At 42.1% G+C, this 19,900-nt stretch overlaps 1 protein-coding gene across 1 annotated transcript in view; it reads right to left on the bottom strand.

The window, feature by feature from the left end:
- Positions 1-19,900, bottom strand: part of TNRC6B (trinucleotide repeat containing adaptor 6B) — a 229,753-nt gene that overhangs the window by 76,514 nt on the left and 133,339 nt on the right. Inside the window, exon 5 of the mRNA XM_036759875.1 lies at positions 8,467-8,554. Coding sequence (XP_036615770.1) covers positions 8,467-8,554 — 88 coding nt within the window. The remainder of the gene's footprint in view (positions 1-8,466; positions 8,555-19,900) is intronic.

Below are 19,900 nucleotides of genomic sequence, written 5' to 3'. Positions count from 1 at the left end.
CCAGCCCAGGCCTAGAACAAAGCCTCTTACTCCCTTCCTTCAAAGTACAGGCCAAGGGCCCCTCCTCTACACAAAACCTACCTTTTGTACTTCTCTATTTGAGCACAGGCTGTTCCCTCAATAGAAGGTAAGCAATTTGAGAACGATGTGGCACCATGGAGAGGTCACCAGCTCTGGGGTCCAGGGGGCCTAGCTTCTATCCCACCTCTAAGGCTAACCATGTGTGCTTGTGGACAAAACACTTCACCTCCCGGCCTCTGAGGACACTTTAGAGCCCTAGATTCGTGATCCTGGAATCCCTAGGACCCAGCGCAGAACCTGCCTGGCACACAAGAGTAACAATACGTGCTCGCTGAGTGAATCCTTTATCCAAGGTCCAATACACAGCCTCGCACAAAGGATTTTTCCCATGGAGATAACCTGCCAGGGCTAGAGTCCTACTGTAGCCAGTGATATTTGACATGCTGCCAAACCATGGAAAAAACTGGTGGCCACCAAAAAACCTGTGTCATCAAGTTTAGTCATCCTATGTAAGCCTGATTAAAAAAAAAATACAGGCAGAGCATCAGGCACACACTAGCTGGCACCACCAGATCTTCAATGCGTCCTCCTAGGTTTGGGGGCAATACCACTCAAAATGATGAACCAGGCAGCATTTATTAAGGGAGTGCCTCTTCTGGGCCATGCACAGTGTGCTCACACACCCCCTGCAGAGTCCAAACATTTGTCATTACATGGGATTCTACAACAGCTTTTCCCACCATTTTATAATTTAAACATGACAACGCGCTTTAGAAAGCCTAATCTGGTCAATACAGTGAACTTTTTCTCCCTTAAAATTCCTTTGCATGGTGTGGGGAGGGGAGTAAAGAAAATAACATTTCCTTATGGATTTCAACATTTAGTAACGATTTAAGTACGAACAACCAGGATTTCCAACAGGAAAAGGGCAAAATATGACAGAGCGGGGAGAACCCCAGCTCTGACAACACAGGGCAGCCCCACGGAGCTACGACAAAGGGCTGTCTAAACAAGCCAACAAGACGGCCTCAAGGGACCAGGCCCAGGAATGGACCTCAGGAATCACCTAGTTTGTCCACTCTACTTTCAGACAGGGAAATGGGAGGATGTTAAAGAGGGGAAGTGCCCCGTTTAAGGTCATTCAACAAGTGAGACCTTGGACAAATCACTTAACTTTTCTGGGTCTCACTTTCTTAAAGAGAAGGGGAAAATCCCTCCATGAAAATTTACTTGGAAGACTCTGAGTCCTGAAAGTAACTGGGAAGTGTAAATTGTGGTTACGTAAAGGCTTCAATGACAAAGTTTTACATTATTGTGTTCAGAAGCACTACAGGGTAACCTTGCCTCATCCGCCCTCCCTTCTGCCCCCTGGCACAGAAGTAGCAGCAGCGTCAGGGAGTAGTTTCAGTCTCATTCCTCAGCATGTTGCAGGGTGGAGGACAGGGGAAGGGAAGCGATATGGCCGTACACTGTTCTGGCACTTAACACATTACAGCATCATGGGGAAAAACCAGCCTCGTTCTAGCAGATTGGTGTTTAGCATCCTCCAGGACAGTGCCAGGACCCTGGGGCTCCGCCTCCTCAGCTTAGTGAACTCTCCCCAGATCTCCCCACCCTCCCCTTACCTATGTGTCCCCTGGAGGCTGGGCCTTCTTTCCTCTGGCTCTCTTAACTCTCTGGAACTCCCAAGCATGGCTCTGGCCTGTTCAGCTGTTTCCCTTGATCGCCTTACATTACTGACCCACCTCCAGGAGATCTTCTTATATTCTTATCAAGTCCCCCAAGTCAGACCCAAGTTTACAAATGATAAGTCTTTAAAAGCTGTTTTGAGGGCATTTTAACTTCTTTTTGTCAACTTTAAATTGTTCAGTTTTTCTGGTTAGTGCAATGCTTTCACAAATGCAAAACTGGTCACTGTGGATTTGATCCACCTAATGATTACTAAATAAAGCTTTCCTTTCACAAAGTACAAGTATACCATGAAATCCATGGCGACATCATTCATTACACCAAAATGAAGCTCTCTGACATTCTCCTGGTGCAGAGCTGCGGCCCCCAGTCTGGCTTCTGCCAAGCATCCTGGGGTGGGGGTCTTCAGGAGGCCCATGTGCAGGAGACTTAGTCTCTTGTGACTGAGTTGGCCACAGTGGGGACATGAGAGTCATTTCTTCACTTCCAACCTGACCAAAGTAAGGTTGCCTGCCCTCTGCCCTAGCCCTTGGCCTCAGGAGAGGGCCACAGCAACAAGGCCTCAAACAGCATCCCTGGAGGAAGAAGGCATACTGAGGAAGCCAAGGATGTATGCAAAAGTGGAATTTACAGACAAATAGAAATGTAAAGGAGCCACACGTTCTGAGGCTGTGCACCAGGGCCCTCAGGTAGGCCCACACTCAGAGTCTCTTTACTGTCATTCTGGACATACTGCTAATACATTTGTTCATCTGGTTTCCCAGCTCTCTGCAGATGAAAAGGGAAGGAATGAGGTAAGGAGTCTTAGTGCAGGCACATGGAAGGAAGAAGAGGAAGTGGAAAAATTCAAGCCAATACAAGACCTTAAAACTGAGGCATCTTTCTGGAGACTTGGACTTTGCACAGTCAATAAAAAGCCTTTGATCTAGAAATGAAACTTCTCAAGCCCAGTGAACTAAATGGCACTTAGGAGGAGGACGACCCCAGGCTGTCTAAAAAGAACAAAAAGCTAATTTTTGTCCAGGCTAGGAAAGCATGTAACAGATTTTATTTTGACCACATAATTTTCTGTGTGTAAAGCAGAACATAAAAGGATGCCTACGGATACAGCCACTGCTCTGCCTGTACTGTGGCCAGCTTGCTTCTACTGAGGAGTAAAACAAGTTTGTCCCTTTCTTTTCAAAGCTGTTCTGCTTGTCTGCATTTCCTACCAACCTTCCTTTGGTTCTCTTCTCCACATTAAAAAAAAAAAGGCTTTTAAAATGGCCTCTTATGACTGTTCTTGTGTTTTATTTTAGGAATCCTACCTATCTCAACTCCCCCACCCCAACCCCACTGAAATGAAGAAAAATTAGACTGCTCTGTCAAATATACTGTCAATGTGGTGTTGTTTTTCCTGTGACCCCATTTGGAGTTTTCTTGGCAAAGACACTGGTGTAGTTTGCCATTTCCTTCTCCAGCTCATTTTACAGATGAGGAAACTGAGGCAAACAGGGTGAAATGGCTTGCCCATGGTCAGGCTGCTAGTGTCTGAGGCCAGATTTGAACTCAGGTCTTCTTGACTCCAGGTCCAGAGCTCTATCCACCACAACACCTAGCTACCCACCCCTTCAAGAAAATAAAACTCCCATTTTGGCAATGTCTCAAAAATATGTATGTCTCATCTAGCACCTTGAACATTTTTTCATGTCACTGATAATGTGAATTTCTTTAAGACTTACTTGTTTATATCTTTTGACCATTTATCTATTGGGGAATAGCTCTTCTTTTTATATGTTTGAATCAGTTCCTTAAATATCTTTAGCACCTCTAGCAGAGAAATTTTCAGGAATCCCCCCCACCCCCCATTAGCTGTTTCGCTTCTAATTTCAACTGAATTTATTTTGTGTAAAATTTTTTCAATTTCATGTTTGGTTATGAACTCCTCCCTACTCTTAGATTGCAATATCTACTTCTTTGCTCTTCTCATTCGTTTATTTGACCTTTTGAATCTGAGTTATGTAGCAATTTGGAACTTATCTTGGTACATATATATGCAGATATATATATATATATATATATATATATATATATATCTATGTATGTATACACACACACACACACACACACACACACACACACACGGTGAGGTGTCTGTCCATACCCAACTTCTGCCAGGCTGGTTTCTTCTTTTTTGCCGCATTTTTTGTCACAGCATGATACCTTGCCAAAGTAGTTGGCATCCTGGGGTTTCTCAAACATAATGATACTATGTATGTTTGCTTCTGCAGAACGGGTGCCTCATTTTACTGAGTATACCGCGTAACTGATTTCTCACTTCATCTCTACCCAGGGCCAAACAGCCTTGCTATAATAGTCTGAGATACAGTATTGTTGTAGTCCTTTTCCTCCCCACCTTTCTTCATTGTTTCTCTTAAGACTCTTGACAATTTGCTCTTTCAGATTAATGTCATTATTTTTCTTAGCTCTATCATGTAACCCTTTGGTAGCTTAATTGGTATGCCACAGAATAAGCAAATAAACTGAAGATGAATTGGCATTTTTATCATATTGGCATGATTCAACCATTAGCAGATAGATCTCACAGCCTTTTTAAGTCTAAATTCATTTAAAGAATGTTTTGTAGTTACAGTCATATAGTTCCCTTGTGTGTGACTTGGTAGATAGACTTCCAAATATTTCATCTATCCTGCAGTTGTTCTGAATCTCTCTCGCCCCCTGCTAGGTTTTGTTGGTGATAGGTTAATTATCTGTGTAGCAGATACTTTATATTTTGCTATTGTGCATAAGTTATTATTTCAATTAATTCTTAGTTGACTCTCTAGAGTTTTCTAAGTAGATATCAGCTAAAAGTGATACTTTCATTTCCTCTTTGCTTATGCTGATGAGAAATTTCCTTTTCTCACCTTATTGCTACACCTAACACTTGTAACATTCTATCAAATAATGGCTATGACAACAGACATGGATATTGGTCTACAATGTTCTGTTTGGTTTCTCCCTAGCTTAGGTATCAAAATCATATAAGTATCACAGAAGAAAATTGATTGAATTCCTTCTTTTCCTAGTTTTTGCGAATGGTTTATGTAATATTGGCATTAATTGTTCTTTGAACGTCTGATAGAATTTGATTGTACGTCCACATGGTTCTGCACTTTTCTCTATGGGACCTGTTATGGCTAATTCAATTGATCTTTTCTGAGATAGGAACAGTAACTTCTTTACTTCCTATTCTGTCCATCTGAGCTTTAAGTGCTTGCTGTCACTTTGCCCCACTCCTTTAGGATCTGCTTTCACCTTGATCCTCTAGAACAGAGGGGTCAAACCCACACCTGCCTCAAACAGATGAAAATGTAGTTGGGAAATATTTAACAAAATAAAAATGCAATAAAACATAGATAATTTGAGATTTAAAACTAATCTCTTTCTAGTTTTTCCTCTTAATAAAAGTCTACCAAAATGGGGTAATTTATTTCATTACTTCTGCTCTATCTGGTAGTTTTATTTATTTACCTTTCTTGTATTTCTCTTGTTTGGGGTATTTGCAAGTTGAAGGTCCCCCCGCCCCTTCCCATAAGAATGATTCAAATACTTCTCTTTCATTGAATGTCCATCTTGTTCATTGATAATTAGGATGGGTTTGTAAGGGCTATCTTTCTATCATTTTGGGTTGCATCTTGAGGTCCTTTGCCTTTTTCATTTCCTTCTGTGGTAGGTCCTAACAGGCACAGAAAATTCTTGTTATTCAAATTTCCTTTCCTTTCCAAAGAATTAGTTGTTTGTCATTGTAGTTGTGAAATTTACCCACTCTACCTTGGAGTTCTGGAAGCATAAGTGTTTGTTTCTGTGCCCATCATCGTCTATGGCCTCGCTAGAGGGATGCTTGCGGGCAGGTTTCTTTCATCATTCCTGTCATCAAGGCCTTCTGTCCATTCCTCTGGCAGGTTAGGATCTTCCAGTTCTCTGTGTCCAGGCTCAGAAGTTGTTTTTCACTCATACAGAGGCCACGTTTTCTCTTTAACCTTGGTGCTCTTGGCTCCTCCTCCAGATGATCCTTCGCTTCTCTGTATCCTGGTGTCCCAATTCACTCTCTTTTGCTTCTTGGGGGAGACTGGCCATCAGGGAGGGATTCGCGGTTTTCTATTTTGAGAAGGATTTCTAATGTCTCTGTCCACCTCTAAACTCTTCTCTCAAGGCTCTGACTCATCCCTTGAACACTTTGGAGTATCTTGAGCAGTGTGAAGGACTCTGGGATCAATTCCCTTTCTCTTGCAATATTTAGACATACTTGCAATTATTTAGGTGTCTTACTAGTCTTCTAGTATCTGTTTGTGCTGTAGGTTTTAAACTGAATTTTCTTCCTCCTGAGATCTTTGGCACTTTGACTCTTTTGTCTTTATAGTCTCCTGTGCCCACTTTCTGAATGGTAGCTTTGCCTGTGGGGCTGAATCTCAAAGTCTCTGCCCTCTTCCACATCAGGGAACTGGTTTTTTTCGCTGGCCTGAGTCCATGCTCCAGGTGATAGGACTGGCTCCAACCGGACGCCAGTGTCCTTTCCTTAAGGCCTAATGCAGCCCCACACACTGGTGCCCTGTCCCAGTTCCCTGTCATTTACTTCTCAGGCTGGATTATGTGCTGCTTCTTGTGGCCCTGGGGGAAGGTCTTCTAAGCAGAGTTTCTGGTACTACCTTGGGGATGCCTGACTCAGGAGCCATCCTAGGCTGAATACTTGCCCCTTCCCTTCCAACGTGATCCTGTCTGCCTATACTTTTCTCTACTCTGCAAGTGGCTTGGCAGAGTTGAGGTCTGGCACTTGTTGCAAGAGAATGCCTAGGGTGAGGGCAGGGGCAATGTGTGCCAGCAGAGAATGCTGAGTGGGTCAGGGAGGCTGCCAGAGCATGGAAGGAGGGGTACTGAGTGTGAGGCCTTAGTAATTCTTCCTGTTATTTCAGAAGACTGTTACCTTGTTGGGTGTCTTGGCCTGTAAAGACAGCCATAATTGCTCTGCCTCTGACACATAATTCCTCTTCCAGATTATTTTTTGAGAATTAGTGGGCTTTAGAGAAAATGTCTTCCTCCATTTTGCCAGTAAGTTCTCCATAATAAATCTTGGTAAAATTTCTCACAGAAAATGGTCAAATAAAGTTTTGGCACTGAAGTGGATAAGCTGAGGTGCTGTTCTTCTGCTCTGATGATGTGCACAAGCGAAGAGATGCAGCAGAACTGTCCCCACTCAAGCCTGTACCCTCGGAGGTTTCCAGAACTAGTCCAGGAATGAACGGAAACCGTAGCAGAAGGAGGTGGCGAGTCTAAGAGAGCAAGTTCTAGCCATTAGAGATGGTGGAGGTTCATGAGAAAACAGGAACAACTCACACTTCTAGGGACTCAAACAGGCCTGTGACACCCACCCTGTGATAACAGTGGGAATCATCTTGTTGTTGTCACCACTGTTGTTCAGTCGTGTCTGACTCTTCGTGACTCCATTTTGGGTTTTCTTGACAGAGATTCTGGAGTTCTTTGCCATTTTCTTCTCCAGCTCATGTTACAGATGAGGAAACGGAGGCACACAGGGTGAAGTGACTTGCCCAGGGTCATACAGCTAGGAAGTGTGGGAGGCCAGATTTGAACTCAGGTCTTCCTGACTCCAGGCCTGGCTCTCTATCCACTGCACCACCCAGCCACCTAGTAGAAATAGTACTATTACCCAAATGGAGACCCAAGGAGGCTAATCATTATTATAATGATAGCTATAAGGATCTATATTGTTTTTTCAAGGTTTAAAAAGGTCTTACATATATGATCTCATTAACCCCAAAGAGACACAGGAAGGCCTGGGGAAGCTTACCATACATCACACAAATGGCTAAAAAGTCATTCACCCAAATCTCAAATCCCAGGCTTTCAGCCCCAGCGAACAACTCTGTCCCTAAAGCATTAACACCCTAAGTCTCCACTCTTTGGAGATTTACATGCTCTTGTTTCTAACATCGCTCCTACTTCCTTACTCAAATTTCTCAAGAATAGTCAACCTTCGCCATTACATCTTAGGTATCATCTTTCCCTCCAGAGCATAGTTCAGGATGCTGAAAGATCCCTATGACCTCATTCCAAGGCTGAGTCACTGACATAACAGAAGGAACATGTCTCAGGTAGTCTCATCCACAAGGCAGGTGCATAGAGGGATACCCACTTTCCAAACACATTGTTAGTATCATCATAGTAGGCCCGTGGTCGTATTTAATGCCTTATGGCTTTCAAAAGGGGGGATTGGGGTGTGGATGGTTTTTGAAATACACAAATGCTCAGTCTATTTGGGGAAGCCACTAACTTGTTTCTTTTGGTATAGTTAACTACTCTCTTAGAAAACATTAATTTGGGGCACTAAGATATTTTAAAAATTACTTAATGACAAGCAGACAAAATACAAAATCTTCAGAAAAGTAATGCCTCAGAAATGCTTACACCACTGGAAATCAAATGCAGAAGGAAAACTGTCTAACATTAATTGGTTCCATAAACAAAAACATCATTATCGAGGTAATCAGTTTGGATCCTCTCTGGCTAGCCATCAGATTTGAAATCTCTAGTGGCTGGTCAGATTAAACTCTAAGTGAATCTCACAACTTCATGGAAGGGATTTCTTAGCCACATATTAATGTACTACTGAAGAATAATGTTGGTCCCAGAAGCCCCCATCGCATGTAGCTTTACTCAGGACTCCCATCAAAAGGTAAAACTTTGACTTGTTTGACATACCTTCTGAGCAGCTTCTTTCTTCTTTTTATCCTCTTTCTTCCTTTTCTTGTCTTCCATTAACTGTTCTTCCCTTTCTTGCTCCTTCTCTCTGTCAAAATAAAACAGTATTTCCCATGAGCAATCCCCAAAGACATGCCCATACTCTCATATCACAGAGATCAGGCCATCCAATCCAGGCCTGAAAAGGAGACCAACACCTCGAAGACCACTGTGAACAAATGGACGGAGGCCTCCCTTTTTCTCCCCTTTTGGTTCTGCTCTGGATACCTCAGAGAGCTAACATCTGGGGAAACAAGAAAAAGCTGTGGGAGACACAACATTTTTGTTGCTGCTGCTGCTGTTACTGTCCTGACTTCACAATAGTTTGTGACAACTATACGCATTATTTTACCTTGACTAACATGATAAGACACATAAATGAATCATTTCATTGTCTTGGGCATATTAATACATCGGCAAAACAAAAATGAGATTTAAAAATACAGTGTGAAAAGAATGCATTAATTTTAAGTTATTTACCCTAAACAATTCAAAGAAAATCATTCTATTTTTTACAAATTGCAAATGAAAGAAGACTGGCAATCCAGATACTGACACTTCCAAATGATGCCCAACGCTTTGTATATTAAGTCATTCACTGTATACCTGGAACTATTATTTTGTCTATTTTCCGAGTATCGAAAGAAATTCATCTCAGATATTTCAATTAAGCACAACAGTAGTCATTATCACAATCTTTGCAGGTATATTTCTAAAGTATGTATCATGTTCAAGAAAATAATTTTTACACATGGATGAGTCCAAACTTTTAGCTGTTTATCTGTCTTTAAATGTGAATTTAGACCAAGCTTTAGGATTCAAAGAAAAAAAAAACCTTACATAAGACTCAGCCTGAATTCCTTACTTTAGGGATGAAAGCCATGTCCACCATCACCCAGGCAGTAAATAATAGAGGAAGGGTTCAACTTGTGGCCATCTGACTCTGGATTGAGTCCATGCTCTTGTCTGACCCCACTCACAGAGGACACAATAAAGTGTGAAATAGATTTTTATTGATTTTTGGTTTTGACTTTGCCTAGATCTCACCCTCTGTATTGCCCCGACAAAGAACCATCTTTCCTAACAAAAACTTTTTAAAAAAAAAAAAGAGGAAAAGAAAAAAGAATTTTGTCAAACCAGTATGGGGGGGGGGGAGGGCAAACACTGTATGCAAAATTCCATACTTGTGGACTGCCCACCTCTGCAAAGGCATGAAGGGAGGAGAGGTCTTCTATCTCTTCTTCGAGCTGAGTTTTCTTTAAAATTTTGTCACATTTAGCTTTGTCTAGTTTTTTATAACCCTTAATTTTTTCTAGTTACATTGTCACAGTCCTTGTGTGAGCTGTCTTCCCAGCTTTGTTTACATGATATACTGAAGTGGTTTATATAAGTCTTTCCATCAGAGCATAGGTAATTTTCTTGTACATTAATGTACTATAATTCATTTGGCTATTCTTCAATCAATGGGCACCTACCTGTTTCCAGTTCTTGGCTACCACAAAAAAAGTGCTGCTGTAAATATTCTGGTGTATATGGGGCCTTACTTTCTATCACTAACCTACTTGAAGTACATATGCCTAGAGTGCAATCTCTGGGTATAGACACTGTATTCAGTTCCACTGTGGAATTCCAAATTGCTTTCCAGAATCATTACACAAATTCACAGCTCCACCAACAATGCATGAGTCTGCTTGTCTCGTCACAACTCGTCTAGCACTGACTAGTCCTGTCTTTTGTCAAGAAAGGAGAACGACTTGCTCCAAATCACAGAGGCAGCAGATCCAGGCCAATGCAGGTCTCTCAAATCTCCATCTGGTTTCTCTGTGGCACAAGGTCACACTGCTATTCACTTGGGCGAAAAATGAATCCATGTCCATGACAAGATTAAGAGGCATCCCTAAAAGATGGTTAATGAGCACATTCTTAGGAAATTACTGATTTGAAGGGGTTGGAGATCATCAGGTCATGTCCCCTCCTTTCCCAGAGGAGGAAGCTGGGCAAGTTAAGTGGCTGCTCTAAGAAGCACAAGTGCTCAGCTTGTTCACAGCCTGCAAAGTCCTGGCTTAATAACCATTTTACTGGCTGCTGACGCTCCTCCCCAGTGTTATCCAAAGGCGGAGCATGATAGAGACCCTTCAGTACCAGAAAGAAGCCTCTGAGAAGCCATTTAGTCCAACTCTTTGCTGAAGAATGCCTTACCAGTGCTGCTTAAACTGTGAGTCTCGACCTGATGGGATCATGTTTAAGAAGCACTGAATGGGTCGTGAATGGACAAAGTTTAAGAAGCCCTGATCTAAGACACTTGCTTGAAGACTTCACCCTAACCTCTTTGGGGATGATTCTTATTGTGAGAATTTTTTCCCTTCTATTCAGCCCAAATCTCCTTTAAAACACCTTCATATCCTCGTAGTTTCTCATACTAGGGCCAAGACCAGTAGGTTAAGCCAGCCCCTCAAGTGCTTTGCAGTTATGTCGCTCCTAAGTTTTCTATTTTGGTGAGCCACCCTCAATTCTTTTTTAAAAATGTATTTATTTTTAGTTTTCAACATTTACTTTTATAAGATTTTGAGTCTTAAATTTTCTTCAATTCCTTCAACGGACCTTCTTGTGGCATGATTTAGAGGCATTTCCCACTCTTCTAGCCACCTGTCAGCTTATCAATGTGTGTTCTAAGATTGGGTGGCCAGAACTCAACTCAATAATCCAGATGTGGCAGGAACAAGGCAGATGACAGTGAGACTGCGAGAAATGATTATTAAATAACAAATTATTGGGGAGATCCTGGACCTTTCCCAAAATTTCACCCCACCTTGACTATCTTATCTAGGTAGAGGTACTGCCCCACCCAACTAGAATTTAATTCTACAAATTCTACTAGAACTTAATTCCACAAAGTTTACGAATTCTTACAAAGAATTTAATTAAGGTATATCCTGGTCCACTGTGTTCCTCTCAGGCAAGTCTGGACAGGGGGTAGATCCTTTGTCTACAGTGCCCAAGACTGGGGGTGATTTGGAAGTAAATGAGGTGATCCAAGTCATATCCCTCAGCCCCTCACTAGAACAGGTCTCCCTCTCACTGAAATAGTCACTCTCATTACCTGTTAACCAATCAGAGTCAACCGCCGCTGTCAGGAACACCCATTCTCCTAAGGGCATGTAAGTATTGAGTAGGTTCCATGAGGGGTCTTTGGCATTCTAAAGTATCATTGAACCCTTTTATTAATTATATGCTAGCGTTATTAATAAAATGATTAACTACCCAGAAATGATATCTCTCAAACTTTTTCTATGTTACATATCACTTCCCTAGTCATGGGAATGTCTCTACTTCAGACAAAGACTGAACTGGATTTTAAATTGCCTTTTAATAATACGTTCTAGAATTCTGCCAGGAACCAAAGTCAAGCTTACGGTTGTACAGTTTATAGTTTGTGGACTTAGAGGAATCTTACAGGAGATGGAGGTCTGCTCATTCGTTTAACAGAGAGGATTTAGGAGACTCAGACAGCCACTTGCCTGCATTTTCCCTCTTTACAAACTGTTACCTTTCTTCCCTTTACATGATTCTGAAAGATTATTTGGCTCTCAGGCTCAACAGCAATCTTCGCCACCAATATCTTGAGACAATCTAACACATCAGGTGCCAGTGAGACCCTCCTGCCTGCTACCCTGCCATTTCATTTGATGTTCACAGCAATCCTGTGTCAAAGATCCTAGCCTCAGCTGGGGACTCTGGGGCGCAGCCTTCTCATCTATAAGGGAGTTACACGGCAGGACTGGCTTTCTGAGATCCCTTACAGTTATTAACACTGTAAGATTTCATACTTTCTGGGCATAAACACAGAAGGCAAGTGTAAGTTCCCTGAAATGGATCTGACAAATTCTCAGCTCTACTTCCTGGACAGGCTAACGGGTAGATCACAGAATGAAATTCTGCTGGTTAAAATGTACACGTGGTACACTAGGTGGGAATAATGGGCTATAGCGCTGGACTTGGAGTCAGTGAGATCCGAGTTCCAAGTTCCAATCCAGCTCTGACTGACGCTCACTAGCGCACGACCTCATCTGTAAAATTAAAATAACATCATCTCCCGAACTGCTGTGAGGGTCAAACGAATCACGCAGACACAAGGAATTAGGGCTAGAAGTGATTCGCAACCCTACAGCACCATAGAAATGTTCCCTATCATTGTATATACGTCGTATATCACACACACATTTATTTACTTTATCTATCTATACATCTATATCTATCTGTGAGAGTCCAGAAGTCTCGGTGCAGTTTTATCTTCAACCACTGCCTCCCTTCTATCAGCCCTCTCCCTTTTCTTCCCCTTCACCCTCACTACTTCTTCCCTCTCCCTTTCTATCCACCCCCGTCTGCTCTTTCCCCTTTCCCCTCCTACTTCCTATAGGGTGAGTCAGATTTCTGTACCTAACTGATTATGTTTTTCTCTCTTTGAGCCAAATCTGATGACAGTGAGGTTCAAACAATACTCATCTCCCTCCTTTATTTCCCTGTTCTTTCCCTCTACCGAAATAGGTCTTTGAGCCTTTGCGTGTGACGTAAGTTACCCTTGTCTCGCCGCCTCCTTTCCTCTTCTCCCAGTACAATCCCTTTTCACCGCTTCATTAGATTTTTCACATCACATCAAAGCCAACTTATGCCCATGCCCTCTCCGTCTATGTCCAGGACCCCCTGAGTGCCTGAGCGCTCTTTTAAATATTGTAATAATGATACGGTTCTCAAGCATCATCTTCCCTTATGGGGATGTCAACAGTTTGCTCTTGTTAATAATGCGTTGTTGTCATTTTTCTTTCCTGTTTACTTTTTGATGGCTCTCTTGAGTCTTGTATTTGAAGATCCAATTTTCTGTTGAGCTCTGGTCTTTTCATCAGGAAAGTTTGGGTATTTGATCCTTGGTCGCAGTACAAACTCCTTTGCCTTATGGAATATTGTATTCCACACCCTCCCATCTTTTAGCGTAGAAGCTGCAAGGTCCTGCGTGATCACGACCGCGGCTCCGTATTTAAATTGTTCCTTTCTGGCTGCTTGCAGTATTTTCTCTCTGATCTGGTAATTTTGGAATTTGGTTACAATATTCCTTGGTGTTTTCAATTTGGAATCTCTTTCAGGAGATGACTGGTGGATTCTTTGGATGACCGTTTAACCTTCTCGTTCTAGGACCTCAGGGCAGCTTTCCTTGATCATTTGTCATCATGGTTTTCATGTAGACCAATAATTTTAAAATTCTCTCTCCCGGGGGCAGCTAGGTGGCGCACTGAGCAGAGCACCAGCCCTGGAGTCAGGAGGACCTGAGCTCACATCCGACTTCAGACACTTGACACGCTTACTAGCTGTGTGACCTTGGGCAAGTCACTTAACCCCACCTGCCCTGCATTCCTCCCTCAAAAAACAAAATAAAACAAAAAACAAACCGTCTCTCCTGGATAGATTTTCCAGGTCAGTTGTTTTACCAATGAAGTATTTTATGACTGATTCTTGATACCTCATAGTCGTTAGCTTCCAATTGCCCAATTCCAATTTTTAATGCATTGTTTTCTTCTATTAGATTTCGCACCTCCTTTTCCATTTTATTTTTTAAGGAGGTCTTCTCTTCAGTGAGCGTTTGCGCCTCCTTTTCCATTTGATGAATTCTATTTTTTAAGGACTTGTTTTCTACAGTCAACTTTTGTTCTTCCTTTTCCAAGCTTTTGACCCTCTCTTGCATATCTCTCATTTCTTTCCCCAATTTTTCTTCTACCTCTCTTATTTGACTTTCAAAATCTTTCTTGAGCTCTTCCAAGAAGGCTTTTGGGGCTTGAGACCAGTTCCTATTCCCATGTGAGGTACAGCGTTGTCCCCTTCTGAATTTATGCCTTGATCTTCTATGGTCACTGTCTGTTTTTGCTTTTTGCTCACGGTGTTTGCCTATTTCCTCAATTTTAAAGCTGAGCTCTCCTGCTGAAGCGCAGGGGACACTGACCCAAACTTCTTGTGCTGGGAGCTTAGGACCCGGTCGCTGGCTCTGTGTGCTAGGGCCTCAGGTACTAGATGCCGGAGGCTGTACGGGTCTGGCAGCTTATCAGGCGCTGAGCTAGGGTCAGCAACGCTGGAGCTCTCAGGGTGGGGGTGGAGAGTCTGGCTTCTGGGGGATGCGTGCTCACCCAGGCTTTGTACTCCAATGTTTGGCTGCTGGAGGATGTCTGCCAGCCTGCAGCTGTGCCTCCCGGAGTGGTGCTGAAACACTGGGAGATTTGGCTGCTGGAGAACTCTGGTGTACATTGTGGCTTTTCCGAGCTGGTGTGTACCAGTTTCTCTGCCTGTGCTGAGGCACTCAGGGGGTCCTGGTGTTGGCGACTGCCTGCTCCACCACCCTGGGGCTCAATATCTCCCTCTGGTTTGCTGAGATGCCTCCTGTCCTGCTCCCCCTCCCCCTAAGTGAGAGAAGTCTTTCCTGTTAATCCCCCAAGCTTCCTGGGCTACAAGACTGCTGCGCCCGTCTTTCTGCTGGCTCAGCCATTCCAGGGTTTTTCCTGGGGTGATATTTTCTGGGCTTTCAGAGGGCAATAAGGGGGGGGGGGTGAGAGCAACTTACTTCTTACTCTGCCATCTTGGCTCCCGGAAGCCTTAATGCAGTTTTAAACTTCAATAACTTATGAAAATGGGCTCATTCCAAAAGTTGATGGATGGCACCCAAAGGAAGGTAGGCTGAGTGCCCAGGTGCTTCACCTTGGGCCCCCCATGTAACAAACACTGAGCACTAGTGGCTTCTCTCCTCTAGCCTGTGCTCCCTGCCGAGGGGCCAGGCCCTTCCCCCTTCTCCTCACTTGTTGCTACTTGCTCCAGCATCTTTGTGAAACTGCCTGTACAATCAGCAAATATTTCCGTTTCAATATTTTGTAAACTTTAAGGGTATTAAGACTTCAGAGAACACATTCTTAAATAACAATGGTCCTTTTTTTCACTGCACATTCTTGTTAGTGATAAAGAAACAAGAGGAAAAACCCTAAATTCATGTTCACTTCAACAGATTTATTTCCAAAGCCTTCCAGGAGACAAGTGTGCCTCCTCTACCGCCCAGGCCTTCCCAGCTTTTAGGATGTGTTTTTGCTGGTTTTCCTATAATCTTAGGAAATCAGATCTCCCCTACAGAAAGTGCCAAGTGGCTGGGATGAGCCCTCTACACCACTAACTGTACATGTGGCTGGAAAAATAAATGATTTTTTCTTCACTGGGACTCTCTAACCTCTCCTACCTGTCTGCTGAAGTTTTACTCTTATCCCACATCCTGGTGTGAAGGTAACCCTGGCTTCTCAAAGGTTATGCCAGTAACTGCTAGAAGATAGTAACAAGCTCCAAAGGCTTTGAGTAGGGGGCTCATGAGGACCCTGTGACGTCTGGCTTTCATCTGCGGACCATGAGTCAAGGTCAAGGAGGGATAGGGGTGGAGGTGGCTTACCTAACTTAGCCTCTAGGGTGGTTGTAGTGATTAAATCATTTTGAGACTTCACCAACTCTCCAAGATTATAGATGGGTGAAATTGTAGTGACCTGTATCTGCATAGAGAGTATTCACACCAATGAAATCATGAGTCCTCTAAAAGCACGAAAGTCTATCCCAATGGAAAATCCACCATTTCAACCAAAGTATTCTTTGATTCTATTATCAATGATCACCTCATTTGCCTATCACTTTAAGGTCTCTATAGCTTTTATTTCCTTATGCGGACCTGTGAAGTAAGAAAGACAAGTCTTGTTGTTCCCACTTCAGAGAGGAGGCTATGAGAGAAATAGGTGACTTGCCTATGGTCACACAACTTGTAAGCCGCTGAGTTGTGAATATAACCAAGTCACCCTGATTCCAAGTCCAGTCCTACTTTCTATGATTCCATGCTGATTCTCATTAATACAATGATGGGGGGCTCAATATTGGAAAGGAAAATTAGCACTGCATCAGGGCAGCTAGGCAGGGCATTGTACAGAGTGCTAGGCCTAGAGTTGGGAAGACCTAGTTGAAATCCAGCCTCAGATACTTCCTAGTTGTGTGACCCTGGGCAAGTCACTTAATTTCTGTCTGCCTCAGTTTGTTTCTTCAACTGTAAAATGGGGATAATAACAGCAACTACTTCCCAGGTTTGCTGTGAGGATCAAATGAAATAATTGTAAAGCACCTACCACAGCGCCTAGCACAGAGCGGACACCAAATAAATGCTTGTCCCCGTCCCCCCGCATTTTCCTTTCCTCCTACCCTTGGCCTCCACAACAGCACAAACCTGGAGATGTCTAGTAAGTCTATAAGTCAATCAACAACTATTTATTAGGTGTCTATCATGGGTCAGGAACTAGGGACACAAATACAAAGATGTAAAACAATCCTTACTCTCAAGAAGCTTATACTCTTAACAAAGGAGACAATATGAATCTATGGTATATAACAAATATACAGAGGATAGATACAAAAGAAGACTAGACAGTTCCATGTGAGTGAAGCTTATACTCTTAACAAGGGAGACAATATGAATCTATAGTATATAACAAATATACAGAGGATAGATACAAAAGAAGACTAGACAGTTCCATGTGAGTGAGGCTGAGAAGATGAGGAAAGCCTTCCCATAGCAGACCCAGCTGTGTTACTTGGGTCTTCAAAGAAGAAAGGTGGAGATGAGGAAGGAGGGCATTCTAGGCATGGTGTGTCAGCCCGTGTAAAAGCTAACCAACCCTAGCATGAAGGGAGATTACGAATGAGACAGATGACTGATCATAGGTTCCCAAAGTGGGTGACAATGGCACCCGGGAGCACTGGAATGATCGAGCAGGGCAGCAGTAGTTTGAAATGATGAAAATTTAAAAAAAAAAAAAAAACCAAACCATTAAAGGGTTAAAGAAAGTAGATTTCCAAGGGGATCTTGAGTAATTTTTTTAAAGGGAGCAGTAGGCCAAGTAAGTTTGGGAACCTCTGTACGAGCTGATTTCTTAAAATCACAGGATTTAAAGCTGAAAGGGAAACTTAAGAGAATTAGGAATAAAATTAATGTAACAAATAAGGCCACTTAAACACTGAATGGTACTATATATACTTGTTTTGGGTAAAAATGACAAAAGTGGTATACTAACTAAAGAATGAAACAAGGTGCTGAAAGTACCCGATCAGAATATTTAAAATTAGCATGTGCAAAATAGGAAGCACGCTGGGATATACATCTAAGTAGGGAAATGAAATTGTAGAGTATTCAAAAGATCTATTTTAGATCTGGGGTTGCTTAACACATTTATTCCTTTTGTGGATCTGAATGAGGGAATTAAATAAGATGCTAACATACTTTGCAAATGATATAAAATTAGTAAGCAATACAAAATGCCATTGGGGCAGAAAAATCATTCAAAGCCTGGAGTGGCTCAAAATGTAGGCAAGTAAAAATAGTCTACTTAAGTCATCAAATGGAGGCAAAAAGCATCTAGTAACAAAAACACAGAATAAAATTCAGACAGATTATGTGAGGAAAATCTGGAAGGAGATGAACCAGCTGATTCATGAGATAACAGTCCTGCCCCAACCCTACCCCCCCCAAAACAGTCCACCCCTTAGGCTACTAATCAACATTCTTCACTATCAGTCACACCCAACTAGTAATAGACAAGCAAGTATCTAAAAAAATAAAGTGACCAGAGGACCACACAGCCAGTTTTTTCTACATCCTCTTGGACAGCATCCCTGACTCTTCAAAGGACAAGATCTTGAAAAATGTATAAGCTATTTCCCTACTTAGCATTAACTTCTAGAAACCACAAATCTGCATTATAACAGGAAAAGAGTTATGAACCTTTCCCCAGTTTGTTCTGAAGGATTATTTCTCCTACTTTGCTTCATTAGTCTATTTCCTAAGTAAGTAGTACTACAAAGGACTGACTGACAGGCAATAAGCCCCAATCCACCAATGGATCTGGGCTTTCCAGATGTGCATGCTCCTTCCAGTGATGCCTGTTATAAACCACCCCCATGCCAACATTATGTCCAGTTATAAATCTGCTACAGGGAGTCTTATAGATTTTAATTTTTTTTTTCTTTTGGAGGGGGGAGAGCCAGGCAATTGGGGTTAAGTGACTTGCCCAAGGTCACACAGCTAGTACATGTCAAGTGTCTGAGGCCAGATTTGAATTCAGGTCCTCCTGACTCACTGTGCCACCTAGCTGCCCCGAGTCTTATAGATTTTAACATACAGATTTTATTTTTTCACGAATGTTCCAGTAAGAGATTGCTGTTACAAGGGCCTTTATCTTTTATGAAGTAAATTAAAGAATCATTCCTCATGGAAGCACATTAAAAACGTCTTTTTTGCTTCTAGGTAAATGACATTTCTCTTGACTCTAAAAGGCCTTTCCGGACATACCCCCACCTTCCTTGGATCAAAGATAATAGGCCTTTCTAAAGGAAAATAATCTGGGATGGTTTCAGAAAAACCTTGAAAGACTTATATGAATGGCTGTTACAGAATAAACAAAACCAGGAGTAAAATTTACATAGTAACAATATTGTAAAGACAGACAACTCTGAAAGATTTCTTAAGAAATCGGATGAACACAATGGTCAACCACAATTCCAGAGGGTCCATGAATAATCATAACAATAATAACACACATGTAGATAGCTACGTAGAGTACTTCAGGATCTGCAAGGGACTTTACAAGTATCTTTTATCCTTAGAACCACCCTGAGAGGTAAGCGCTATCATCCCATTTTACAAAGAAAGAAACTCAAGCTGAGAGAGGTTAAGTGATTTGTCCAGGGTTACCCAGGTAGTTAAGAGTATGAGGTCAATTTTTAATTCAGATCTTCTTGATTCCAGGTCCAATGCTCTATCCAATGTGCCACTGAGTTGTCTATATGAAACATGCTAGGCGCCTCCAAATAAGACAGGTGATATTTTGACATGGCCAATGCAGGAATCTGTCTTGCTTGACCATGTTGTAATAAGTTGTAATAAGGATTTAGTTTTCTCTCTCTCTCTTTTTTTTCCAAAAAGAGAAGGAGAGAGAAGAGGTGAGATGAAAGGAAGAGAAAGGATGTTAACTGAAAAAATTAATTAAAAAAATTCCTTTTCCCATCTGCTGAACTTATTAGGCTATTAACTCATCTAAAGACAGTCTCATTCTCCTCCAGGATGGCACTATAACCCACCCTACTCCATTCATAAAAGATTGTGATATTGACATTCCATCAGTATGAGAATGTTTAAGATCTAGAATTATTGTTATAAGTAAGCAGAAGATGCTATTAAAACAGGAATTTTATGTTTCATAAATAGAACATATATTATCTCTTTGGTTTGTGTAATAACAGAAACTTGGTAATAATGCATAAACCAGTGGAAATTCATGCCAACTGATTA

This window comes from Trichosurus vulpecula, chromosome 5 (genome assembly GCF_011100635.1).
Source record: "Trichosurus vulpecula isolate mTriVul1 chromosome 5, mTriVul1.pri, whole genome shotgun sequence".
Taxonomy (NCBI): domain Eukaryota; kingdom Metazoa; phylum Chordata; class Mammalia; order Diprotodontia; family Phalangeridae; genus Trichosurus; species Trichosurus vulpecula.
Note: the sequence above shows the minus strand (reverse complement) of the source record. Positions and strands in the feature narration are given on the sequence as shown.